Source organism: Lagenorhynchus albirostris, chromosome 8 (genome assembly GCF_949774975.1).
Source record: "Lagenorhynchus albirostris chromosome 8, mLagAlb1.1, whole genome shotgun sequence".
Taxonomy (NCBI): domain Eukaryota; kingdom Metazoa; phylum Chordata; class Mammalia; order Artiodactyla; family Delphinidae; genus Lagenorhynchus; species Lagenorhynchus albirostris.
In genome coordinates, this window is record NC_083102.1 from 21,983,031 (window position 1) to 22,010,673 (window position 27,643).

Below are 27,643 nucleotides of genomic sequence, written 5' to 3' on the forward strand. Positions count from 1 at the left end.
CTAGGAGAGGTTGTCCCGCACATGCTCCATGATGGTCTTCAGCCCCAGCCAGGTCTCCTCTGCAGTGGGGATGATCTGGTTGGCTGGCAGGAAGAAGCCATAGTGCCCAATATCTCTCAACTCAAAAGTGAATGCATACTTGATGCCATTATCATATGCCCAGTCAACACTGCTGCCACTAGCTGGATCTGTTAAGTCAAAAGAGAAAACTCCTTTGAAGCCTAGTTCCTTTCAGGGTTAGATGGAAAGGGGCCTGGAGCTCTGCCCACCTGTGGTTCCTTAGGGATCTACAGTTATTTCTGAAAGTCATCAGGCCTACAACATAAACACTGGCCTGATCCCTATGTCTCAGACTGTCCTGCACCATGAGGGTCTTCACTAGTCTCAATCCAAGAGATTTTAAATCCTCATTTCCATCTTGTCACCAACTCACTGTGTAGACTCCTTCAGGTCACTGGAAGCAAATCTTTACAGAGTGCGGTAGGCAGCCTCCAAGATAGCCACGATGATCCTTGTCTCCTGGTATTCACATCCTTGTGTTGTGCCCTCCTACACTGGACAGGGCCAACTTGACCTGTTTTTCAGGAGACTGCAGAAATGAAAGTGTGTGCCCTTCAAAGCTAGGTGATAAATATCATGGCTTCTGCCTTGCTCTCTCTTGGATCACTGGCTCTGGGGAGCCAGCTGTCATGTTGTAAGGACACTCACGAAGCCCTATAAAGAGGTCTATGTGCTGAAGAACTCAGTGCCAGTAATTATCCCTCACTTGCCAGGCATCTGAGTGAGCCATCTGAGAAGAAGATCCTCCAGCCCCATCAAGCCTCTAGATGACTGTAGCCCTGGAAGACACCTTAACTGCAACATCCTGAGAGTCCCTGAGCCAGAGCCACCCAGATAAGAAGCTCCTGAGTTCCTGACCCACAGAAACTGTGTAAGAAAATTAATGTTTATTGTTTTAAGCTGTTAAATTTTAGGATAGTTCTTTACATCTCAAGAGATAACTGATACACAGAGAGAAAGAAGCACAGCCCTTGGGACTTCTCTTTGCTGAAAGGCAAGAGGCCTGTTTTCCTGCTTCTTCCAGTCAAAACTCTACTAGAGAAGAAACTGGCTAAAAGTGCATAGTGTAGATGATACTGAATACTAAAATAACAATGTAATAGCAGCTATCATTTGTTGAACATCTACCATGAGCCAGTCATCATACTGTAAAGTTTACACTTATGATCTCATTTCATCTTTAAGAGGCCAGTGAGGTAGGTATTACTGTCCTTGTTTTTCAGATGAGAAAATCCAGGTTCAGAATGAATAATTTATCTAAGAAAATATAGATGGAAAATGGCAAGGCTGGAATTTAAACCCAATCCATCTGATGACAAAGCCCATGCTTTCTTCAACCGACTTGGGGTCCATTTATTATATAATATATATGTCTACTAAATGAAAATATGGGTCCCTTTGTTTTTCCATTGTTCCTAAAGGTTGTTTCTCATGATACCATTTGTGATTTTCTAGAGATGCTGCTTCTGCTACAATTACATGCTCCCAGAGGTTATGGAACAGGCTCTCCTATACTCTCTGAAATTCTTATGTAATTCCCACAGCCTTTCTCTACACTAAGAAAAATGATGAATAAAAAAACAGGCAATGGCACCAGAAGTTTCTAGAAGTTATTTACATGGCAAGCTCAAGTATTTCAGAACAGATTTTAAATTCAGGAAAGGGCCAAGAAGACCTCTGCTGAGCAAAGTGATCAGGTTCATGAACTTCACTTTACTTGGGTCCCTGCTAAGTCTACCTACTCTTTTTTTAAAAAAAAAAAATATATGGGGGACTTCCCTGGTGGCACAGTGGTTAAGAATCCACCTGCCAATGCAGGGGACGTGGGTTCAAGCCCTAGTCCGGGAAGATCCTACATGCCATGGAGCAACTAAGCCCCTGCGCCACAACTACTGAGCCCACATGCATACAGCCCATGCTCCGCAACAAGAGAAGCCAGCGCAATGAGAAGCCCACGCACTGCAACAAAGAGTAGCCCCCCTCGCCGCAACTAGAGAAAGCCCAGGCGCAGCAACAAAGACCCAAACGCAGCCATAAATAAATAAGTTAATAAATAAATTTACAAAAAAAAGAAAAAACACATATGGGAACATACTAATAACACTGTTGTATACACTGTATTTTTCAATTAACATTTGAAGATTATTCCCTATTAGCACATACAGATCCACCTCACTCATTTAAGGGCTGCATAGTGTTTCACTGTAGTAATGCACCAAACGTGTTTTTATCCAGCACTCTACTGATGAACATTTAGTTGCTTACCAGTCTTTTGTGACTATAAACAATGCTGTCATGAACATCCTTAATACTCACAATCTATCCATGAGCTAAACGAGCCCAATGAACTTGTTTCCAGAGGAGGGGAAAGGGTTGCTACAGGAAGGTGGCCTGAGGAAGGAGACATGAAAACTCTAAAAAGCAGACACAAGAGTTAAAGAAGCAAAACAGGCTGCGCTGTTCAGCAAAAGGATTGAACAGTCCAGTACAGCACAGAAGGCCTTCAAGATACAACAACTGACATTCAGAAGGCCACTCAGTCATGAAGAACAGAGCTTAAATCTCTTCTACATACTCTGTTTAAGAAGGCAGGAAAGTGTGAAAACCCATTTTAGAATTATTTTCATCTAAAATGATTAATCTAAGGAAAAGTTCAGCACTTGAAGGGACAAATGTCAACTACTTATATAACACATACAATAACCCAGGGAGTTAGAGTGCTTTTATACAAAAATTGATTTCATTTTGGGGAAGAAAGGAGGGCAGATAAAGCCTATAAAAAATACAGAAGATGGGCTCTTGAAAGAGGTAGGAAATATTATGTATCCTGGACAATGCTCAGGAGAGCCTTTCTCCTCTTCTGCTGGAGGAATCTGATGAGTATCTCTTAATTTTGGCACAGCTTATGCTGGGGAGAAGAATGTTTTTGACATGAGAGGAAAAGGCCATTCTTTAAACTGGCATCTGACCCAAAAGCCAGGACCCTGGTGACCCGCAAAGATCTTTTGAGAGGACCTCCTCAGAAGGCTCCTGCCAAGTTCCTTTAGCTCTCTTTGGTGTAGGACTCAGTTCTGACTAATTAGAGGGTGAAGAACCTCTCCTGATGTGTTTGTTCTCTGAGGAGCTCCCATTCAACAACACTAGTAATAATAAACCATGAGTAATTACTGGATTGTTGCTGCAATTAGCAACACAACCACCAGCATCATGCTGAGTGCTTTATGCAGCTTGGTGGCATGTGAAACACAGACAAGAGTGCTGAGATCAGAGTACAGAGGAGGACCCAAGAGGTAGGTTGGAGAATCTTCGCAGAAGCGGAAGACTGAGGGGAACAGCTAGTTGAGGGCGAGGTAGGTAGGACGGGACAGCAAGTTACAGTATGGAAAAGGAAAGAATTATCAACAAGTTTGCAGGGGCTTTGAGGGTGGACCAACTGTTGGAAGACTATTTACAGAAGAGGCACAGGAGGGGAAAAGAAGGGCACTTGCTTGAAAGGAGCTTTGCTCCCCACATTTTTTGTTTCTGTTTCCCATTTATAGCTAGGGCCTTGGAGAATAATCATATCCTTCAATTTGATCTAAAAATTTAAAGATCACGGCTTCCCTGGTGGCGCAGTGGTTGAAAGTCCGCCTGCCGATGCAGGGGACACGGGTTCGTGCCCCGGTCCGGGAAGATCCCACATGCCGCGGATCGGCTGGGCCCGTAAGCCATGGCCGCTGAGCCTGCACGTCCGGAGACCGTGCTCCACAACGGCAGAGGCCACAACAGTGAGAGGCCCGCATACCGCAAAAACAAAACAAACAAATAAAAAAAAATTTAAAGATCAGACTCACAGAATAAGGGAACTGGAAGGATCTCAGAAGGAATAGAGTGAAATGCTCAGATGAAACACTTCAGTGAGAAACCAAAACAAGGGTATTTCCTCCAATTGGGGTTAAGTTGTAGATGATGGGCCTCAAGACCATCTTCAGGTCTGAAGTCTTGGTAGAGTTTTTGTTTTTTCAGCTCAATGCTAATGATTGTCGGGGGAACCCCTCACCTAAGCCTGTTATGCTCAACACGTGTTCATTTTGGACAGGAAGGTGAGGGGTTCCCCTCTACCCACCGTACCACCACCTCAGTTTGATGAAGATGGCCGCACGCGACAGCTACCATCACACAGACTTGACATAAATTCAGCCTATCACTAACAACAAAAAAAGACTACAACATAGGAAGGCTGACTTGCAGCTCTTCTCCCGCTCCATTTCAAGTATCCTCTCAGAGCATTTCCTTATAACCAATAAACTCAGTGAGTACTTACAGACAGTGGTGCAGGTAGGACACAGTTGGTACTCAGGGTCCGACAGGGAAGCCAGAGCTTTGGCTACACACCTTGCCACCTCATCCTAGGAGTGGGGAAATCATCAGAGTGAGAAAGAATGGATCCCGAAGCCAGACATTCCTCAGCTGTGCTGTACTGCAGTGGTTTGAAAAATTCCCGACCCCACCCTCAATGTTCCCTCCTGGTCTCCTTCTTTCCCAACCAACCAGAGCAAAGGCCTGACTATGAAGTGAGGGAAATAGTATGGTTCCTCCAACTCCTTCTCTTATCCTCAGTTCTTTACTTCCAGTTTGGGGCAGGGGGTAAGGAGAGAGGTGGAAGAAGACCAGATAAGCATTCTGAAGCATGTATATTATAAACACAAATTGGAGGAACTGTATTCAAGCTCTTCATAGATCTGGAAGGCTGCTCACCAGCCCATTAGGAATCTAATAAAGGCACAACCATCTTCACCTATCCTGAGGGAAGGGAATGTCATGTTCATGAACATGAGGGAAGGGCAAGTATGTTCAAGAGAAAACCTTCTAAGAGTTAGGTGCTCCCAGAGTGGAGGTGGAGACAGGGATGCCATATATGGATGTGCCCTACACAGAGCACCTCGAGAGCAGAATCTAGTCCACACCTGGCCAGCCCTGGGTGGGGCTGCATCTGCTGGGAGGCGTGTGAGCTAGCTGTGGCCCCGGGCAGAGGGGCACACTCAAGCAGACCAGTGCGGAGAGAGAGGCCTGCAGTCACTCTGTGGATGCCAGCCCTACTCCAGTCAGTTCACCCTAAGTGCCTGCTCACATCCTGGGGTGAGTCATTGCATGTGACCCAGAGCACCCCTAGGCTGTGGCCTACACCCTACTTAAACTCTACCTTACACCAAGTGAGGAGCACCTCCCCCTTGCCCACCACAATGCTACCCACAGTTCTTGGCAAGCAGTGGGTCTGCAATACGTTTTGGTCGGAAAAACAAGTGAGGAGGAAAGACAGGGTTGGGTTTGGTTCTTGGAACTCACAGCAAACTCAGAAATAAGAGGCATCATCTTCTTCCTATTCCCAGTAGGCCTGATGGCACACTGCAAAGAAGAGAGAGAGAATACTGGGGCTTCTTGAAATAAGCCCTGCTCCTGGACTTTGCAGCACCCAGGGGAAAAGCAGGCCCAGGGCTGGATGCAGCCCCGCTTACCAGCTCATCAGCATCCGGGGCCTTTTTGACCATGTACCTACATGGATACGTCAGCAGCTGTGCATAGCTGTGCAGGTCGATGAAGCATGTGAAATTCCCACGTTCCTGGATGAAATCTACCACCAGTTTCACCTCCACTTCTGAACTGGCGTGGGCTCCATGGTATACTTCGGAACAAGGGTTGTCACTGGCTCCCTCTCTTGTGGGGGGTGGCCAAAGCAGAAACCTTAACCCATAGGCTAAGGAAACAAAAATGCAGGGTACTCTACCCAGAGGAGGGGGAGAAGGCATAGGCAGGCCATTACTAGCTTCTCCCTGAGAATCCGGTCCATAGTGTATGTAAATTGCAGGGAGGGTGTGGCAGTGGGGTGCTGGATCTGCCACACATGGGCAGGAAAACTGGTAGAACTCCTCTAAATGGAGAGAGCTGACCTTGTATTGTATCACCAACAGTTGTCATAAATAATTAATATCATACTTGATGGTGAGTTGTCAATTAATAAGTATTCTAGATAATTAATATGAATACCAATTAATAATGAAAATGACTCCATTTATTCTGGTGTCAACTCATTCTCTTGGTTCAGATCTTAATGGCCAAGTGCTGCCAAAGATAATCTATTGTTGTGGCTAAAATCTCTTGATTATTTGACAGGTATTTAGAATTACTGCCTTCTGTATTACCTCACAATATAGGCCCCTAAGGTATCTGGTGTATGTGTGAAACCACCCCTGTTGTAACTTAACTTTGACACCCTCAATTCCCACATTTGTATCAGCTCCTTTCCCACAGTCACATTATTTTTCCCCCAGTGGTTTTTGTGGTATTCCTATGCAAGTAAGAGAATTAAAACCATTACATTAAAACATTACACTAAAAACAAAACATCAGTACAGCTGAATAGTGAAAGAGAACTCTCGGGCTTTGAAATTGAAAAGTGAGTTTAGGTCCTAATTCTTATCAACCATATGCTCTTGAGATTGTCTCTGAGCTTCAATTGTTTCATTTCAGACAAGAAAACTCAGTCTCCAAGTCAGAAGAATAAATAAGATTATACATGGGAAGGTACCTGGCACATAGTTGGCACTATTGTGGGGATGATTTTTAAATAACTGGAACTCAGAACCCAGGACTCCTAATTCTCATTCTCTTTCCATGACATCAAAGGGCTGAGGTTCATATTTACACATCTAAGGGTAAACTGCTGTAGTTTAATCCTCACAATGTGATCTTGCCTGTTGGGGTAACAGTGCTAATTGCTCTCTTCTGAGTTGCCACCAACAGCCCTTCCACCCATCCGGTATTGCCCAGAAGCTGGGATGGCCAGGGTACAAAGCAGGCCCATGAATTTATATATATAAGATAGAATAGTTTTTAAAATAGTAGCATTCTCTCAGGAGGACAGGAATTGTTCCTCCATTCCCTTTCAAAATTACAAATAATAATAGTAAAATGATACATAGAGAGAATAAGGGACTTACCCAAGTTTCTCAATGAACCAGCAATGGAACTAGCCTGGAAACCAGCTCCCTCACTGCCAGCTCAGAGGCCTGTGGACCAGACTACCCAGGGGTAGCAGGATTTAAAAACTGTCTCCCCAACCTACCTGCAAAACTAACACTCCAATTTCTATTTGGATCAGTACCAACGCAGGAGCTTCCAGGATTTAGAGACCGTGTCTTCCTCCATAATCGGTTCGGAAAAATTCACGAAGGAAGGAACAACATTCAGAGATGCGTCAGGGCACAGGAGAGGTGAAGGTTTTCTTTGGGGGACTATGATGGAGATGGCACCATGGATGGGACAAGCTGCCTGCAGCTCTGGAGGCAACTCCAGAGATCTGGAGGATCATCGGGGCTTCAGCCCTCACTAACTGCGGAGTCTCTCATGCCCCAGAGAGAGGAGGTTTAGCCCTTCTGGCCCGGAGAAAAGGACCTCGCCAAAATGCCCTGATGGGACCCAGGCTGACACCATCTGAGTCCACTGAATAACTTTGGGCTTCAGTAAAAGTGGGACAAATGGACATTATGGGCCTCAGTGATCACTGATGTGACAGGAAGTGCACGGCAACTATTTTATCCTTGCCTAAAAAATTAACCTGACTCCAACCAAGCATCTAGATCTGACCACAAGTGAATAGGAAATACAGGAGATGAGGGAATAAATTAAATGGCATAGAACAAAGAAGCCATCAGGCAAATTCAGAATGTGACACATTCTACAGGACAATTTACTTGGTTTCTCCAACAAATGAATGACATTTTAAAAGATATGTTGGGGGGGCCGGGGGTGGTACCACTGTAGAATAAAAAAGCCTGCAGAGCCGTAACAACCAAATGCAGGTACAGACCTTATTTGGATCCTGATTTCAACAAACTTGTCTCAAAAGACAGTTTAAAGATAATTAGGGATATCAGATGATATTAAAGAACTTCCATTAATTTTTTACAGTTGATAGTGGTATATTGTTCGTTGTTTTAATTATCATCAGCTAGAGATGACTACTAAAGAAGTTTGAATGAAGTAACCTTATGTCTGGGATTTGCTTTAAAATACATCAGGAAAAATGTGTGGGAGGGAAAGAAATGAAAAGAAGATTGGTAAAGTGTTGATAATTGTTCAAGATCCATAATAGGGAGTTCATTAGACTATTCTCTATAAGAAAAAAATATTCCCTGGTGACTCTTAGCTCAGAGAATGACTGGAAAATGAGACCCCAAGGAAGCTCCTAACGTGCACATTTTGTGGAAGTTTTCTCTAAGGTCATACAACTATTTAGTTGCAAAGCAAGGAATTCAACAAAAAAGTCTTAACTCCAAACCCAGCCTATTCTGTCAGTATTACTCACTTGAGTTTGTGTGTATACATATCCATCAGGATTGGCCACAGTCAACAAGAAAATATCCATTTTCTCCAAGATGGAGGTGATGGCTGGATCCTTCCCATAATCAGATACAGTCTAAGCAGAGACAACGAGCTTGTCAGCTGTGCCCTGCAGGCTGGGTTGCTAGGTCTAAGTCCGTTTATCTTCCCAAGATGCCCAACTCCTAGAACAGCATCCACCCTCTGCAGCCTCCCTGCCACCCTCATAGGTGCAGCGCTCTGCAAAGCCCATGGAGCACTTCAAAACCTGGGGAAACATGGTTGCCTGATGACATCAACCTCAGTGAGTCCTGGGCTGCCTTGTTTATTCATTCCTTCCAGGGGGCGGGAACAGGGGAGGGGAGAGCCGCACATCATAATAGTTATTAGGAATCTGAGCACGCCCCCTCCCCGTGCTAGGGGTAGGGAAGATGGATCCTCCACTTGCACCACCCCTCCACTGGTGCTGGCTTAAAATAGACTTTCCAGAGGGACATGGAGATAGCATGAGGTCCCTGAGGGTCTGGGTGGCCTGAAAGGGACTAAAGGTAAAGCTTACCTGAGCTTTGCTACTGAGAAGACCCTGCTCCCTTCCTGCGGGACTGACTGTGGGTCAGGGTTTTAGGGCCACCTCTGCAGCTCATTAGCTTGCTTGCTGCTATGAATGCACTTTGTCATTTAGCCACAGTGGCCTGACTATGGGGCTCTGATCTTTTGCTTCTCCAATCAGAAAAGGCACCCCCCCAGCCTATCATGTCTGTGCATAGTGCCTTCCTATCTCATCGCCAGGGTCTAGCTGTGTGGGACGCTGCGGGGCAATCCGGGCCCAACAGAATTCTGGGGTAATACAAGGCAACATGACCTTCCTTGCGGTCCAGATCACCGTGGCCTGTGAGATCCACTCCTGGGAATGGATACCTGAATTCAGCCAAATGGTCAGCTGCTGCCTGCCTTCTCCAGTGCTGAACTGTGGAAGGAAAAAGAGGCCAGAAAATGACCCTCCTGCCCGCCTGCGTCTCCGCTCACCTCTCCTCTCCTCTTCCCAGCTCGCCCCTATTCATTTAATCAATTTAAGATCATTCAGAGACCAAATGTCTGAGGGCACCATCCCTTTATCGGGCTTCTTCGTGACCAGGGAGCTTAATTTGTTGGCTGGCAGGGCCCAGTTGCAGCACCGCAGCTCCGGGCAGCTTGAGCCACTCCAAGGTTGGAAGCAAATAGGAAGGGGAAACAATTGCTACTGTGAATTATAATGCCCGTGTGATTAGAGATACTATTATGCCTCTTGAAAGACCTCAAATGGTAGCCCAACAGAGAGACACAAAAGTGCATGAACCAGCCTGTTCTACTTGAGGCAATAAATGAAATCAGTTTTAAAATGAGGAAAGGGAGGGTTCACTAAAGCTCTTTGTAAACAGCATGAAATGAATTCTGGCTGCTGCTTTTTAGTGTGGGGCCCCCTTGGGTCAGAGCTTGGTGCTAATGAAGCAAGGGTCTCCAGCAGTTGGCAAATAATCTAAATTCATGTAGATAATTTTACAGCAACCAGCTCAATGGCAGGTCTTCTCCCACCGGTAATTTCACCACTGCTATAAACCTGGGCTCCTCAGGGCCTGTATGGATTCAAGGGTTTGACAAATTCTAGGCACCATCACTTGTTCCATGGTTTGTAACTCCAAATTCCTTTTTATTCATTTGGCTGGATTATTTATGTAATTTATGTCACTGCCATAAATTCTCTATTTCTTTTGCCAATATAGACCTGAAATCTGTTAGAAATATCTGGAAATTAGGCTTTATGCAGCCAAGGATCATAGACTGGGCTTAAAAGTACATCAACCCTAAAATCAGCTTCCTAGATTGCTTTTCCAATAAGGAAAATAAGCAGAATAGAATTTTTAGGCCCATCCCAATTTGTCTTAATATTTACAGAAGATGGGAATGGAGGGAAAAGACTGTGGCCAATCTGAGAGCTTTCTAGAACACTAACCGCCTCCCATCTCTTCCTGATTCTGCTTTTCAGCCAAAACTTGGAATGCGATGTGCTCCTTCTTACTCCTCCCACATTAGGCAGAAGCAGGGGACCCTCTGTCAGACCAAATTCGAATCCGGGTAGATGTCTCCTCACCTCACCCTCCTCCCTGAAGTCAAGGAGGTCCTATAAAGCTACCTCTTTCAGAGGTGTGAGGGCTGAATCTTGGACACAAGGAACCAGGAACCTGAGTCTAGTCGGGCCCTTCAAAGTGCATGGGGCCTCACCTTCAGTACATATACTGACCGGTTTTCAAATAAATGCCCAATCTTCACCCTGCTTGCCAAGTCAGGAAAATCTCTGGCAATGCTGTCTATCTCATGGTAAATCTGAACTGTGAAAAGGTAAACACAGGAGCATTTAAAAATTTTGTTCAGCTCTGGGTGGGTATATGTGAACTTAATCTTGTTGATCTTAATGATTTTTTACAGTCCCCTAACCTGGGGGTTGTCAATATTATCGGCATGGAATGCTTATTCTTAAGCAACTGCCTAAGAATCCGTTTCTACAGTTTTCTAGAGAAAAACACATTTTATTTGTCCACAAAATTATAGCCCATTAAACTAGAGTAGAGAGACTTGTGCAGATACTGCTCCAACAGTGTGGCCCTTTGCAGTACACTAGGCTCAATAATCAGCAAGGGTCCCATTTAGCCAAGGTTCTTAAAAAGCATTGCTCTCCAAACTTTTTTATCACTTTCTCCATCAGTTAAAAAAAAAATTCAGTTGGGCTTCCCTGGTGGCGCAGTGGTTGAGAATCTGCCTGCTAATGCAGGGGACACGGGTTCGAGCCCTAGTCTGGGAGGATCCCACATGCCGTGGAGCAACTAGGCCCGTGAGCCACAACTACTGATCCTGCGCGTCTGGAGCCTGTGCTTCGCAACAAGAGAGGCCACAATAGTGAGAGAGGCCTGCGCACCGCGATGAAGAGTGGCCCCCGCTTGCCACAACTAGAGAAAGCCCTCACACAGAAACGAAGACCCAACACAGCAAAAATAAATAAAATAAATTAATAAACTCCTACCTCCAACATCTTCTTAAAAAAAAAAATTCAGTATGCACCATGAATATATATAATACCACACAAGTATATTATGTACATTATAAAACAAAAAATAGAAACAAAAATTGTTGCATTGCTCAATATCAGAAAAACAAACCCAATGCAAAAATGGGCAGAAGACCTAAATAGACATTTCTCCAAAGAAAATATACAGACTGCCAACAAACACATGAAAGAATGCTCAACATCATTAATTAGAGAAATGCAAATCAAAACTACAATGAGATATCATCTCACACCAGTCAGAATCGCCATCATCTAAAAATCTACAAACAGGGCTTCCCTGGTGGTGCAGTAGTTGGGAGTCCACCTGCCGATGTGGGGGATGCGGGTTCGTGCCCCGGTTCGGGAGGATCCCACATGCCGCGGAGCAGCTGGGCCTGTGAGCCATGGCCGCTGGGCCTGCGCGTCTGGAGCCTGTGCTCCACAACGCAAAAAAAAAAAAAAAAAAAAAAAAAATCTACAAACAATAAATGCTGGAGAGGGTGTGGAGAAAAGGGAACCCTCTTGCACTGTTGGTGGGAATGTAAATTGATACAGTCACTATGGAGAACAGTATGGAGGTTCCTTAAAAAAGTAAAAATAGAACTACCATACAACCCAGCAAACCCACTACTGGGCATATATCCTGCAAAAACCATAATTCAAAAAGAGTCATGTACCACAATATTCATTGCAGCTCTATTTACAATAGGACATGGAAGCAACCTAAGTGTCCATCAACAGACGAATGGATAGAGAAGATGTGGCACATGTCTACAATGGAATATTACTCAGCCATAAACAGAAATGAAATTGAGTTATTTGTAGTGAGGTGGATGGGCCTAAAGTCTGTCATACAGAGTGAAGTAAGTCTGAAAGAGAAAAACAAATACCATATGCTAACACATATATATGGAATCTAAAATAACAAAAACAGAAAAGGTCATGAAGAACCTAGGGGCAAGACAGGAATAAAGACACAGACCTACTAGAGAATGGACTTGAGGATACGGGGAGGGGGAAGGGTAAGCTGGGACAAAGTGAGAGAGTGGCATGGACATATGTACACTACCAAATGTAAAATAGATAGCTAGTGGGAAGCAGCCACATAGCACAGGGAGATCAGCTCGGTGCTTTGTGACCACCTAGAGGTGGGGGATAGGGAGGGTGGGAGGGAGGGAGACACAAAAGGGAAGAGATATGGGGATATATGTATATGTATAATTGATTCACTTTGTTATAAAGCAGAAACTAATACACAACTGTAAAGCAATTATACTCAATAAAGATGTTAAAAAAAATTGTTGCATTAACAATAAATACAGGACTTCTATGGTGGCGCAGTGGTTAAGAATCTGCCTGCCAATGCAGGGGACATGGGTTCGAGCCCTGGTCTGGGAAGATCCCACATGCCACAGAGCAACTAAGCCCGCATGCCACAACTACTGAGCCTGCGCTCTAGAGCCCGCAAGCCACAACTGCTGAACCCATGTGCTGCAATTACTGAAGCCCATGCGCCTAGAGCCCGTGCTCCACAGCAAAAGAAGCCACCGCAATGAGAAGCCCGTGCACCACAACAAAGAGTAGCCCCCTCTCGCCGCAACTAGAGAAAGCCCACGTTCAGCAACAAAGACCCAATGCAGCCAAAAATAAATAAATAAATTTATTTTAAAGATAATAATAAATACAAATATATGTAGAAATATAAATAGAAGTTGCAATAGTTTATTTCTCCATCCCAGTGGACCATCTTGCTTATACCCTGCCATACAAGAACCCCACTTTGGAAATGATTCTTCAAAGGCTTTGAGAGGGCACGTGAAGAGCTATATAAATCACGGCTACAAATGCTTCCATTTGCTTTCAGTAAAAAAAAAAAAGTTTGATTTAAATGGAGTTCATCCATCTTAGTTGTTCAAACCTTTTGAGGATTGAAATAAGGAAATAAACAAATTTCTGTTTAGACCTTAAAATTGAAAGAAGGGGCTTTACCAAGAACGAAAATGTGTAATCAATATAGAATAAAATCAAGCTTAAAGGATTTATCAGACTTGCAGCCATTATGGCAGATTGAGCAGAAGCAAGAAACTACCTCCCAAATATATAGACAAGCCAGATAAAATACAATGAAAATGAGTCCCAGCCAAATTTAAAAGCCAAAAAAAAGGAAAAATTGTGGGTGCCAGAAATTTAGAGGGAACAAGGTAACACAGTAAAGGGCAGAAGATGAAGCCCCAGAACCAGATATCCACTTTAGGCACCGAGAGTTTATAGCAACCAGGAATAGGAGTAGAGGGCAATGGACCCTGCATGGGGCAAGGAGCTGGAACTTGAGAGCTGGGAATTGGTAATTCTGGCCATGCAAAGGGCCTGGAAACTCTACCCACTGACCCTAGAACGTCAGATGCCTGCCCTGAGTCGTGAGAGGAAAGAGAGTCACCCAGGAAAAGTTAAAACACTAAGCTGTGTCCAGATGAGGGATGCAAATTCACACTGCCAACATCAGGGGAAAACTTACCCACAAAACTAACAACAATAACAGCAACCACAACAATACATACAAAGGATCTGAAACTAGAAACCCCGGCAGAGACAAACATGAAATTCCCTTTAGAGACCTAAGAAGGCCCAAGTGATTGTGGAATATGAGCTCTTAAAAGCTGTTTTTAAAAAGAACTGACTATGAACAAGTCAGAAGGGAGATGGTACACCAACCCACAGCAAAAGGCCTTGCAGGGAATGATAGATGGCTGTAAGCCAGATGACAATGATACCTAAAGCCAGAGAACAAAAGTGAGTGGATGGGAAAGTGAGGCTCCTGCAGCAGGCAGGTGAGGGGATGGAGTTTCCAGAATCTGGGGTGACATTTGCTACTGGTTAGCTCAGCTAGGGAGTGCCCCATGTTAATGAGGCTAACATCATGGGTTTGATCCCTGTGTGGGCCCTTAGCTCTGCTTTCGTCCATGGCCCTGGACTGAACTCCTAACTTTATCCAGGTGTTTTGCAGCTGTATGTCATTGGTCACAAGAGGGATCAAGGGGCAGTGCGGCTGGAAGTATACACATTAAACAAAGCTACTGACAATCCTGGGAAAGAAGGGGAAATATTTGGTCAAGCTTTGAAAAAAACCTCATCTAGAAGAAAAATAATTCAAAGGATATGCCTCATGAAAAGCATGCCAAGGACTCTATCTTTGGATATAAAGAACAACATATATTCAGCTATAGGAAGAATACCAATTTAGATTTGGGGTGTCTTCCTGAGTTAATAGAGAGTTTCCAGACTAAGGAAGAAGACATTGAGGGACCTAAGAAAACCGTATGCTATGTGATTCAGTTCCATTCCAGTCCTTGGTTCCTCAAATTCCAATATCATATTAAATTATTCTGCTCTAAATTTCTCATTTGAAGGGTTGGCTTACCTTGAAAGTCAGTCATCTATATAAGTGATTTCTAACTAAACACAGCACCAAAGCGCATTATGGAATAAATATACGTTATAAGTAGTCATGATAAATGAGTGGAAATATTTGGTTAACCTTGGAAATAATCACTTGTCTATTTGCCTGGGATAAGAAACACTTTAATCTGAGTGAATAAAATACAGGGATTCTGGTGGGGTATAAGAAGGTTGAATTACAAGGACTGGAAATGATTGCAATTATTTCATGGTTTTCTTTGAGGGGTTGCTTAAGAAAAGAACGAAGCACGTGGGAGAAAATGTTCAGTTTGTGTTTCACTATGCTCTTAGGTGTTGGTGGGAGATAAACAAACAAAGAATTAGAAAAGAATTGAAAAATGGATAACTAGTAAGAACCTGCTGTATAAAAAGATTTTAAAAATTCTAAAATTAAAAAAAAAAAGAAAAGAATTGAAGAGTAGCCAATGACCTTGATCTTAACCTGCTCTGAAATACTTACAGCTTCCAGGGAATGATAGGCTCCATAGTTGAAGTTATTACTGCTCCGTTCTTGACCTTCATTGTACTGCATTTCCTCATCTTCTTTATCTAAAAGGGCCTAAAACAGACAGGGCAACATTACAAAGTGATCCTTTGGGGATGGAGCTTCATGCTGTTTCCACCATATCTTGGGACATGTGGTAGCCAAGATAGCAGCACCCTTGGCACACATATCAAGAAGCACAAATGTCAAGGTGTAAAAGGAGGTCTGATTTCTTCCACATATCTATATAATCTTACTTCTTGGAGCCCAATGTACATCACCTCATTCAAAACCTACTTACTTCCTGGAAGCAACATATGTGCTATTTGGTTATTCTATACCACAAATTCTCTAGCCATCAGTCTGCATCTGGTATCCAGTGCCTCTGAAATACCCAGCTTGGGAAACCATTCAGAAACAAAGAAATTCTTACAACCACTCATAATTTGAAGGTTCCTGGCAGATGTCTGTGACATGTGAGGATGATTAATAAGCTCACAGCTGCTCACACCATCAGGAAACTCCTGGGCCAAATCACCAATTAGTCCACAACCCACCTCAGTGAAGGAGAGAACATGAGCCAGACACTGCCCTGCTGTTCAAATACAGCTCATGAGGCTGGTGTCTGGCTTAGGCAGTGATGTTCCCTCTGCTGGGGGCTGCTGGTGACATTCTCCCTTTCTCAAAGGATGCTTTTTTTTGGCCGCACCGCACAGCACACGGGATCTTAGTTCCCCGACCAGGGATCGAACCCATGTCCCCTGCAGTGGAAGTGTGGGGTCCTAACCACTGGACCACCAGGGAATTCCCAAAGGATGCTTTTTATGACTGGTCTTCAGCACCTCCCCACCAGGGCCCCACCTTCTACCCACCATACACTCTGTTCTTCCCTCCTGACTTCAAATAAGAAAAGGGAGAGGGACTTAATACTTGTGGGGTATCTATGACATACCTGGCACTGTTAGACATTTTATGTACATTGAGCCACTTAAACTTCTCAATAAATTGTATGAAGTAGGTATAACTACTACCGTTTTACTGATGAAGAAACAGAGTCTCAAGAGGTTAACAGCTTGTCCAAAGTCACACAGCTAGCAGTTAGCAAAATCAGGATTTGGATCCAGATCTGGCTGGTTTCCTAACCCATGTATGCCCTTTCTAGTACAACATGTTCCTCTAACAAGTCACTGCACTTTACTTCCATATACTTCAATGTCTTCATCTTTTAAATGGAGAAGAATAAGACCAGAACTTGAAAATGTCTCAAGTCCACTCTGGCTGCTTGGTCCTATGTGAGACCAGTGAGGGACCTTGGCCTATCCACCTGCAGGTCTTCAACAGTCACCAAGTACTCTAAGCCCTGGGACTTCAGGAAGGATTTGACTGGCTGCAGACTGACAGAAGGGAACACGACATCCACAGGCAATCAAAGGTAGAGGGAGATTTCCAGAAGTTGAGCTGAAGAGAACAGAAGTAAAACCAGGTTAAAGGATAGTTCAGGTAAAAGGCACAATGAGCTCATTCTTCTAGAACAGCTGCCAAAAGTTTTGGTGATCCCTGAGGGGTTGGATTCTGCACAAGGGAAAACTTCGCCATTTCATAATTTTATCTGGTCAGGCCTCCCCAGCAGGCAATACCTGGCAAAGCCCAAGAAGTAATAAGTCAATGCAGACAGAAAGATGGAGCCCATTGCTGAGGCCTCTCACCTCCCTGGACAGCACTGCTGCGATCTACAGCATTTCTCCCCCACCAACCCTCTCAATTGTATAAAGGCATGTTGACTAATACAGGATTATACACAGAAACTCTTCAGGAATAACAATGCCAGTGCTGCAAGAGTCTTCTCCCACTAAAGTTAATTGATACCCAAGAGAAGGAGAACTAGGTACCTTAAAGTTGTCTGAATTCACTAGCTGACTTAGTTTGCTGATCTCATCTCCATTTCTGACATTAATCCTGAAAACTTGGTCCCTGGAGAAAGGAAAAAAAAGTAAAAGATAATGGTGAGCTTTCAGCTGGCAAATAAACCTCAGGCCTACTATCCCAGACATAACTGGGCCGAATGAGAGGAAATGGTCTAGTCTTTGGTTATAATGTATAGCCATTAAAAATAAGACTACGTGGCAAATATGAAAAAGTGCTTATGGTATAACTTTAAGGGAAATATTAAGTGAAAGAGCAGGACACAAAATTGTATGTATGCCATGATTGCAAGTATGGAAAAAGCAGATGCATTGGAAGAAAAACAGACAACGGAAATATAGCAAATGCTGACAGTGCTTATGTTCGGGTCATGGGATTATGGATGACTTACTTTTTTCCCCTCGTATCTGTTTTCTGTAATGTGGTCATATTACTTTATAATGAAAAACATATATATTTTGCAGAAAGGAATGTTCCTGAGTTACACGCAAAGCTAACTCAAGACATAAAGAAGCACTTCTTCACTGTCAGGGTCTAGGACTGAAACTCTGGCTGAATGTCCATGCTGGAAAGAGCTAGAAAAGAGAATAGACCTTCCATCCTTGGAGGGTTAGTTATTTTTCTTCTTAGCAAAGAGGGGAGAGGCTGGGTGCTCTCCCAGGCCCTTCCAGCTCCAGAACCCTATACAAATGCATGGTACTGGGGCTGAACTCGGGATTCATCCTCCCTATGGGGCCCTGATAGGGGCCAGTCCCGAATCCTCCTTTGTTATTTGTCCCGCACTTGTTTCCTATACACCATTTAGCTCCCGCAGCAGCAGCAGGGGTAGAGGCCCCTGAAGTCCTGTGTGTGGGTGGGAGAAGGCCGAGCCTGAAAAGCTGCCTTTGTGCTCTGGGCCGGCTCAGAAAGCCAGGGGAGCCATTAGGCCGTTGCTAGGTGACGGCCCGAATGAATCCACACTCGACGCTGTCACATGCGTCATCCCTTTAACACAAATGAATGCAGGAAAAGCTGCTGGAGAGGGCTGTGGGCTGAAGGACCTGTTGACAGAGAAAATGGTTCTGTCACAGGGAGCTAAACGTGCAGCCACATGTGGCAGATCAGCATCTCCTCATCAGAAAACTGGCTCAATCCGGATGGACTCTCAGAGTTTAACTTTGTTCTGGGAGCTTCTGGGGGATCTCCGTGGGGTCTAGGCTAGCATCAAGGAGGCAAGGTCCACTGCAGAGTTGCTTCTGTTGCAGATGGCAAGTCTGGAGGAAACGCCATTGATGAAGCTTCACTTTCTCCCAGCTCATCCGGTCTCCACAGGGTTCTCGGAGGTGGGCAGCCAACTGCATCCCATGGGAGCTGCTGATGCCATGGTGGAGAAGCCACTGGCTGGCGGGTCTCAGCCTGAACCCAACAGGCTTGCTAGGTGTTGGACTGCAGCCCTGCAAAGATGGGGAATCAAACCACCATTTCCCTGACACAGGAAAGCAGCCTTGCAAAAGAAACAGGTTGAAAACAGAAGAGAAATCCTTCCTCCTGGCTGAGTACAAGGACCCATCTTGTGAGCAGAACTCATGCTCTGTCACAACTCACCCTAATACCCCAGAAAAAGAGGCGTCTTAAAAATGGGTGTTCTGGAAAGTGCCTGTGCATTGACATCTCTGTTAGCAAAATGAGGCATCGGTAAAATACAGCACTGACTTGAGTAATCACAAAGAGAAAGAGGAGAGAGAAGGAACAGGAAGAGGAAAAAAAAGAGAAACATAAGAATAAGGAGCTCTTAAGAGTATGAAAATCATGTTACACATTCATCCACAGCATGTGTTTTAATTCTCCCAAAGTGATAACTTCACAACAGAACTTTCATACTCCTGGGCACTGTTCATGATAAGGGAACACAGTGAATCTAACTGGCCCAGATGATGATTAAAACCACAGTGCATTTCATCATGTCCTAATTAACCCAGCTCCAAAGGATAAAGACACATCTGCAGCATGCAGAGAGACAGGGTGGAAAGGCTGGTGCAGAATGGAGCCTTTCCCCATCTGTCTCTCCTCCACCTCTCCCTTCTACACATTCTTGGCTCCAGCCTCACTGAAATTCCGAATTCACCATATACTTTGCCCTTCTATGCCTTTGCACATGCTGTTCCCTCTGCCTGGATGTCCAGTCCTTTTCTTTACCTTCCTAGCCAATCTGCCACCCAGGCCTTAGGACCAGTTCCCATCACCCACGAGGTTTTCCCCAACCAGAGCAGACAACCTTGGTGACAGACTTCAGATGGTGCTAAAAGCTGGCAGGGCGTGGGGAGAATCTTATGTTATTCTCATGAACATAAGCCCATCAATATCTAGAAACAGAGAGAACATAAGTGGGTGCCAGGTGAAGGGCAGCCTCTCTCTTGCCCTCACTGTCCTTGTCTCTATTTGGAAAATACCTTCCTGAAAGTGTGGGTGGCAGAACACAACCTATCTCCACCACCTGGAAATCTTTTCACAGACCTTAAGCTCTTTCTGAAGATGGAAGATTGGCCTGGGAAGGGGGACATGTTGGGGTTTGCAGGTTGCCATGTTCACCCCCCCTCCTACTCCACACGGGTACGTGCTCCTAGAGCTCTTCTTAACTCTGGTACTTTCCAATACCCAGGGCTGGCCAGCTGCCACCGCGCAATGGCTAGTGATCCACTCTCAGTCACCCTCACATGTGTCCCATGTTCTGGAGAGTCAATAGTCACCTTGGTGCTGAGCTTCTACCTCTCCCCCTTCTACCATGTGGGCAGCCAAGTGGCCTGTTCTTTGTGCCTTTCTCACCTGCATCCCCAGCCAGGCTTAGAAGCCACCACAAGAGATGATTTCACAGAACTCTTAAATGCCAACCAGTTACTGCTGATGTTACAAGTTCTGCAACTTCTTCCTGTTCTATGCTTGCTGTGCACCTTTAGGCATCCTGGTCACCATCCTATCCTTAAGATGAGTGAATCCCAGGACAGAAGACACCAGCAGAGTGAGAGAGACTGGGGAGGTAGGTGAGTTAGATGGAATGAACAGAGACCTGGGGGTGTGGTGGGGGGAGAAACCATCATCTTCATCTCCATCAGCACTGTTCCCCCTCCAAGCCAACCTGCATCCTGGCTTCCCAACCACTTGAATGCTCAGAGGCCAGCTTCCCCTTGCTCTAAATGTTCACCAAGCTGGCTGCCTAGGCCGTGCATCCCATGGGAGCTGCTGAGGCCATGGTGGCCTCCACCTTTGCTGGGTTCCCTACTATGAGGCAAGAACAGACTTGGGGGTAAGGATGACACTATTGGTTAAAACCATCTGCAATTTGCTCAGGCACACAGCCCTTTCTGTGCAAGCGCCTATGGTGAGCACTCCAGAGCTCAGCCAAGAAACCTCAACCCAGGCGTCCGCTGCATTATAAGAGAAGTCTGTATCCTGAGAAAGAAAGATTTTTCAGCCACGTGAATAGGAGCAGCGAGAGCCTGAGAGCTCTACGCATCAGCCCACATGGCAGCAAGCGTAGTTATTACACACTTACTGCTGAGCTGCCTGTGGAAAAATCTCCTTCCCTGACCACCTGCTATGCCTAAACCCTCTGAGCTATTTGGCAGTAGAGACCAGGTGTGAACGGAAGTCATCGTTATAAACATTACTCAATCAGGGCTTCCCTGGTGGCGCAGTGGTTGAGAGTCCGCCTGCTGATGCAGGGGATGTGGGTTCATGCCCCAGTCCGAGAAGATCCCACTATGCCGCGGAGCGGCTGGGCCCGTGAGCCATGGCTGCTGGACCTGCGCGTCCGGAGCCTGTGCTCCGCAACAGGTGAGGCCACAACAGTGAGAGGCCCGCGTACCGCAAAAAAAAAAAAAAATTACTCAATCACATATAAGTAATTATCTCAATAAACAATTCCAAAGTCCCTTTAGCCAGATAGTATAATGGAGAGTAAACTAACAGATATAGACAGATCAGTGAGATACAGGATTCTATCTGGAGATTAACTTGTGTTATAACAAAAGCATATGGGTTTTGCTCCAACTCCCCTGCTTACCAGCTAAGTGGCCTTGGCCAGGATTCTTAACCTTTTTTTTTTTTTAAATAGATCTTTATTGGAGTATAATTGCTCCACAATTCTGTGTTACTTTCTGCTGTACAACAGAGTGAATCAGCCATATGCATACACATATCCCCATATCCCCTCCCTCTTGCGTCTCCCTCCCACCCTCCCTATCCCACCCCTCTAGGTGGTCAAAAAGCACCGAGCTGATCTCCCTGTGCTATGCAGCAGCTTCCCACTAGCTAGCTATTTTACAGTTGGTAGTGTATATATGTCGCTGCTACTCTCACTTTGCCCCAGCTTCACCCTCCCGCTCCGTGTCCTCAAGTCAATTCTCTATGTCTACATCTTTACTCCTGCCCTGCCCATAGGTTCATCAGTACCATTTTTTTTTTTAGATTCCATATATATATATATATATATGTGTTAGCATACGGTATTTGTTTTTCTCTTTCTGACTTATTTCACTCTGTGTGACGGACTCCAGGTCCATCCACCTCACTACAAATAAGTCAATTTCGTTTCTGTTTATGGCCGAGTAATATTCCATTGTATATATGTGCCACATCTTCTTTATCCATTCATCTGTTGATGGGCATTTAGGTTGCTTCCATGTCCTGGCTATTGTAAATAGTGCTGCAATGAACATTGTGGTACATGTCTCTTTTTGAATTATGGTTTTCTCAGGGTAGATGCCCAGTAGTGGGATTGCTGGATCATATGATAGTTCTATTTTTAGTTTTTTAAGGAACCTCCATACTGTTCTCCATAGTGGTTGCATCAATTTACATTCCCACCAACAGTGCAGGAGGGTTCCTTTTTCACCACACCCAATCCAGCATTTATTGTTTCTAGATTTTTTGATAATGGCCATTCTGACCAGTGTGAGGTCATATCTCATTGTAGTTTTGATTTGTATTTCTCTAATAATTAGTGATGTTGAGCATCTTTTCATGTGCCTCTTGGCCATCTGTATGTCTTCTTTGATGAAATGTCTACTTAGTTCTTCTGCCCATTTTTTTACTGGATTATTTTTTTTTGTATTGGGCACCATGAGCTGTTTGTATATTTTGGAGATTAATCCTTTGTCCGTTGTTTCACTTGCAGGTATCTTCTCCCATTCTGAGGGATGTCTTTTCATCTTGTTTATGCTTTCCTTTGTTGTGAAAAAGCTTTTAAGTTTCATTAGGTCCCATTTGTTTATTTTTGTTTTTATTTTCATTACTCTAGGAGGAGGGTCAAAAAAGATCTTGCTGTGATTTATGTCAAAGAGTATTTTTCCTATGTTTTGCTCTAAGTGTTTTATAGTGTCTGGTCTTACATTTAGGTCTTTATTCCATCTGGAGTTTATTTTTGTGTATGGTGTTAGGTAGTATTCTGATTTCATTCTTCTACATGTAGCTGTCCAGTTTTCCCAGCACCATTTATTGAAGAGGCTGTCTTTTCTCCATTGTATGTTCTTGCCTCCTTTGTTGTAAATTAGGTGACCATATGTGCATGGGTCTACCTCTGGGCTTTCTCTCCTGTCCCATTGATCTATATTTCTGTTTTTGTGCCAGTACCATACTGTCTCGATTACTGTAGCTTTGTAGTAAAGTTTGAAGTTGGGGGGCCTGATTCCTCCAGCTCCATTTTTCTTTCTCAAGATTGCTTTGGCTATTTGGGGTCTTTTGTGTTTCTACATGAGTTGTAAAATTTTTTGTTCTAATTCTGTGAAGAATGTCATTGGTAGCTCGATAGGGATTGCGTTTGAATCTGTAGATTGCTTTGGGTAGTATAATCATTTTCACAATATTGATTCTTCCAATCCAAGAACATGGTATATTTCTCCATCTGTTTATGTCATCTTTGATTTCTTTCATCAGTGTTTTATAGTTTTCTGAGTACAAGTCTTTCACCTCCTTAGGTAGGTTTATTCCTAGGCATTTTATTCTTTTTGTTGTGATGGTAAATGGGATTGTTTCCTCAATTTCTCATTCTGATTTTTTGTTGTACGTGTATAGGAATGCCAGAGATTTCTGTGTATTAATTTTATATCCTGCAAGCTTACCAAATTCACTGATTAGTTCTAGTAGTTTTCTGGTGGCATCTTTAGGATTCTCTATGTATAGTATCATGTCATCTGAAAACAGTGACAGTTTTACTTCTTCTTTTCCAATTTGTATTCCTTTTCTTTTTCTTCTCTGATTGCCGTGGCTAGGACCTCCAAAACTATGTTGAATAATAGTGGCGAGAGTGTACATCCTTGTCTTGTTCCTGATCTTGTGGAAATGCTTTCAGTTTTTCACCATTGAGTATGATGTTTGCTGTGGGTTTGTCGTATATGGCCTTTATCATGTTGAGGTAGGTTCCCTCTATGCCCATTTTCTGGAGAGTTTTTATCATAAATGGGTGTTGAATTTTGTCGAAAGCTTTTTCTGCATCTATTGAGATGATCATATGGTTTTTATTCCTTAATTTGTTAATATGGTGTATCACATTGATTGATTTGCATATACTGAAGAATCCTTGCATCCCTGGGATAAATCCCACTTGATCATGGTGTATGATCCTTTTAATATGTTGTTGGATTCTGTTTGCTAGTAGTTTTTTCAGGATTTTTGCATCTATGTTCATCAGTGATATCGGTCTATAATTTTCTTTTTTTGTGATATCTTTTTCTGGCTTTGGTATCAGGGTGATGGTGACTTCATAGAATGAATTTGGGAGTGCTCCTCCCTCTGCAATTTTTTGGAAGAGTTTGAGAAGGATCAGTGTTAGCTCTTCTCTAAATGTTTGGTAGAATTCGCCTGTGAAGCCATCTGGTCCTGGACTTTTATTTGTTGGAAGATTTTTAATTACAGTTTCAATTTCATTACTTGTGATAGGTCTGTTTATATTTCCTAATTCTTCCTGGTTCAGTCTTGGAAAATTGTACCTTTCCAAGAATTTGTCCATTTCTTCATGGTTGTCCATTTTACTGGCATATAGTTGTTTGTAGTAGTCTCTTATAATCCTTTGTGTTTCTGTGGTGTCAGTTGTGATTTCTCCTTTTTCATTTCTAATTTTATTGATTTGCATCCTCTCCCTTTTTTTCCTGACGAGTCTGGCTAAGGGTTTATCAATTTTGTTTATCTTCTCAAAGAACGAGCTTTTAGTTTTATTCATCTTTGTTATTGTTTTCTTCATTTCTTTTTCATTTATTTCTGCTCTGATCTTTATGTCTTTCCTTCTACTGACTTAGGGTTTTCTTTGTTCTTCTTTCTCTACTTGCTTTAGGTGTAGGGTTGGATTGTTTATTTGAGATTTTTCTTGTTTCCTGAGGTGAGATTGAATTGCTATAAACTTCCCTCTTAGAACTGCTTTTGCTGCGTCCCATAGGTTTTGGGTCATTGTGCTTTCATTGTCATTTGTTTCTACGTATTTTTTAATTTCTTCTTTGATTTCTTCAGTGATCTCTTGGTTATTTAGTAGTGCACTGTTTAGCCTCCATGTATTTGTGTTCTTTTCAGTTTTCTTCCTGTAATTGATTTCCAGTCTCGTAGCATTGTTGTCAGAAAAGATGCTTGATACGATTTCAATTTTCTTAAATTTTCCGAGGCTTGATTTGTGACCCAAGATGTGATCTATCCTGGAGAATGTTCCATGTGCACTTGAGAAGAAAGTGTATTCTGCCACTTTCAGGTGAAATATTCTATAAATATCAATTAAATCTATCTGGTCTATTGTGTCATTTAAAGCTTGTGTTTCCTTATTTATTTTCTGTTTGGATGATCTGTCCATTGGTGTAAGTGGGGTGTTAAAGTCCCCTACTATTATTGGGTTACTGTTGATTTCCCCTTTCATGTTTGTTAGCATTTGCCTTATGTATTGAGGTACTCCTATGTTGGGTGCATAAACATTTACAATTGTTACATCTTCTTCTTGGATTGATCCCTTGAACATTTTATAGTGTCCTTCCTTACCTCTTGTAAGGTCTTTATTTTAAGGTCTATTTTATCTGATACAAGTATTGTTACTCCAGCTTTCTTTTGATTTCCATTTGCATGGAGTATCTTTTTCCATCCCTTCACTTTCAGTCTGTATGTATCCCTAGGTCTGAAGTGGGTCTCTTGTAGACAGCATATATATGGGTCTTGTTTTTGTATCCATTCAGCCAGTCTGTGTCCTTTGGTTGTGGCATTTAATCCATTTACATTCAAGGTTATTATCGATATGTATGTTCCTATTACCATTTTCTTAATTGTTTTGGGATTGTTTTTGTGGGTCTTTTTCTTCTCTTGTGTTTCCTGCCTAGAGAAGTTTCTTTAGCTTTTGTTGTAAAGCTGGTTTGGTAGTGCTGAATTCTCTTAGGTTTTGCTTGTCTCAAAAGCTTTTGATTTCTCCATCGAATCTGAATGAGGTCCTTGCTGGGTAGAGTAATCTTGGTTGTAGGTTTTTCTCTTTCATCACTTTAAGTATATCTTGTCAATCCATTCTGGCCTGCAGAGTTTCTGCTGAAATATCAGCTGATAACCTTATGGGGATTCCTTTGTATGTTATTTTTTGCTTTTCCCTTGCTGCTTTTAATATTTTTTCTTTGAATTTAATTTTTTTTAGTTTGATTAATATGTGTCTTGGTGTGTTTCTCCTAGAGTTTATCCTGTATGGGACTCTCTTTACTTCCTGGACTTGGGTGACTATTTCCTTTCCCATTTTAGGGAAGTTTTTCACTTTAATCTCTTCAAATATTTTCTCAGACCCTTTTTTCTTCTTCTTCTGGGACCCATATAATTTGAATGCTGGTGCGTTTAGTGTTGTCCCAGAGGTCTCTGAGATTGTCTTCAATTCTTTTCATTCTTTTTTCTTTATTCTGCTCCTCAGCAGTTATTTCCACCATTTTGTCTTCCAGCTCACTTATTTGTTCTTCTGCCTCAGTTATTCTGTTATTGATTCCTTCTAGTGTATTTTTCATTTCAGTTACTGTGTTGTTCATCTCTGTTTGTTTGTTCTTAGTTCTTCTAGGTCTTTGTTAAACATTTCTTGTATTTTCTCAATCCGTGCCTCCATTCTATTTCCGAGATTCTGGATCATCCTTACTATCATTGCTATGAATTGTTTTTCAGGTAGAGCGCCAATTTCCTCTTCATTTATTTGGTCTTGTAGGATTTTACCTTGCTCCTTCACCTGTGACTTATTCTTTTGCTGTCTCTTTTGTTGTTGTTGTTGAGTGGGATTGTGTTCCTGTCTTACTGGCTGTTTGGCCTCAGGTTTCCAACACTGGAGTTTGTAGGCTGTTGGGTAGAGCTGGGTCTTGATGCCAACATGAGGACCTCTGGGAGACCTCATTCCAATGAATATTCCCTGGGATCTGAGGTTCTCTGTTAGTCCAGTGGTTCAGACTTGGAGCTCCCACTGCAGGAGCTTCGGCCCAACCCCCAGCCATTTGCTTGGGGGTTCCTCCTGTCTTCTTGGGTGTCAAGGTCCCCCACCAGTGTCTGGCAGGTGCCCTAGTTGTGGGGAGAAATGTACTCCGTGTCTTCCCACACTGCCATCTTGACTCCATCCCCCCCAATCTTCTAGTAGGGTACCATACCATCCTTTCACCTTTCCTACCTCCCAAACGTCCTCTCCCTTGCAAACCTCAAGGAATTCTGTGTGGAGCACGTGTGCATGTGTGTGCATACACATGCACACACACACACAGAATGTACAGGTGTATCCTTGCATGTCACTTTTCATAGTTACGGCTAGGCAAGACCTATCAAATCTCCATATGCCAAATGCTGACGAGAAAGCTCCACCAAACCTTAACCATTAACAGAGAAGCGAAGCCAAAAAGCCTATGACCCAGGTTTTCCCTTAAGCATGGCAGAAATTGAAACAATTTCTGGTAATTCTTAGTAATTCATAATATAGGAGTAAGAAAGTAGAAATGCCTGAAACTGACCTTACAAATAAGAACTAGGAAGGAAAAGTATTGGCAGGAATTAGGGAGCTGGGGAGGGACTGTGGAGACCACCTAGTCCTGATATCACAGATAAAGCTGAGCCTGAGAGAGAAGTAATTGACCCAGGATGACACAGGGGCAAAGCTGGGACAGGAGTCCAGCACCGTACCACTTGAGGTATAATCAGCCATTCATTTCCAAATCCATTTGGTTCCCATATCTCTGAACTAACCAAGTAATAGTAAGTCCAAAAGGAACTTACCCAAAAAACTTTTCTTGGCCACAGATGCTGGACCCAATAAGGTCCCCAAAGAACAGTATCCACTTCAT

The 27,643-nt window shown here is 43.4% G+C and overlaps 2 protein-coding genes across 2 annotated transcripts in view; both read right to left on the minus strand.

Moving 5' to 3' along the window:
* CPA5 (carboxypeptidase A5) overlaps positions 1-15,475 on the minus strand; it is a 59,462-nt gene extending 43,987 nt beyond the window's left edge. The window contains 1 exon segment of the mRNA XM_060156682.1: positions 15,414-15,475. The gene's annotated coding sequence lies outside the window, so the exon portion shown is untranslated.
* On the minus strand, positions 1-27,643 carry CPA4 (carboxypeptidase A4). Its single transcript, XM_060157566.1, is given in 12 exon segments — positions 1-188; positions 4,364-4,448; positions 5,556-5,754; positions 7,159-7,254; positions 8,406-8,515; positions 9,281-9,385; positions 10,678-10,779; positions 15,414-15,512; positions 16,762-16,862; positions 16,865-16,895; positions 17,327-17,408; positions 27,576-27,643. Coding segments are annotated over 12 exon segments (1,266 nt in total).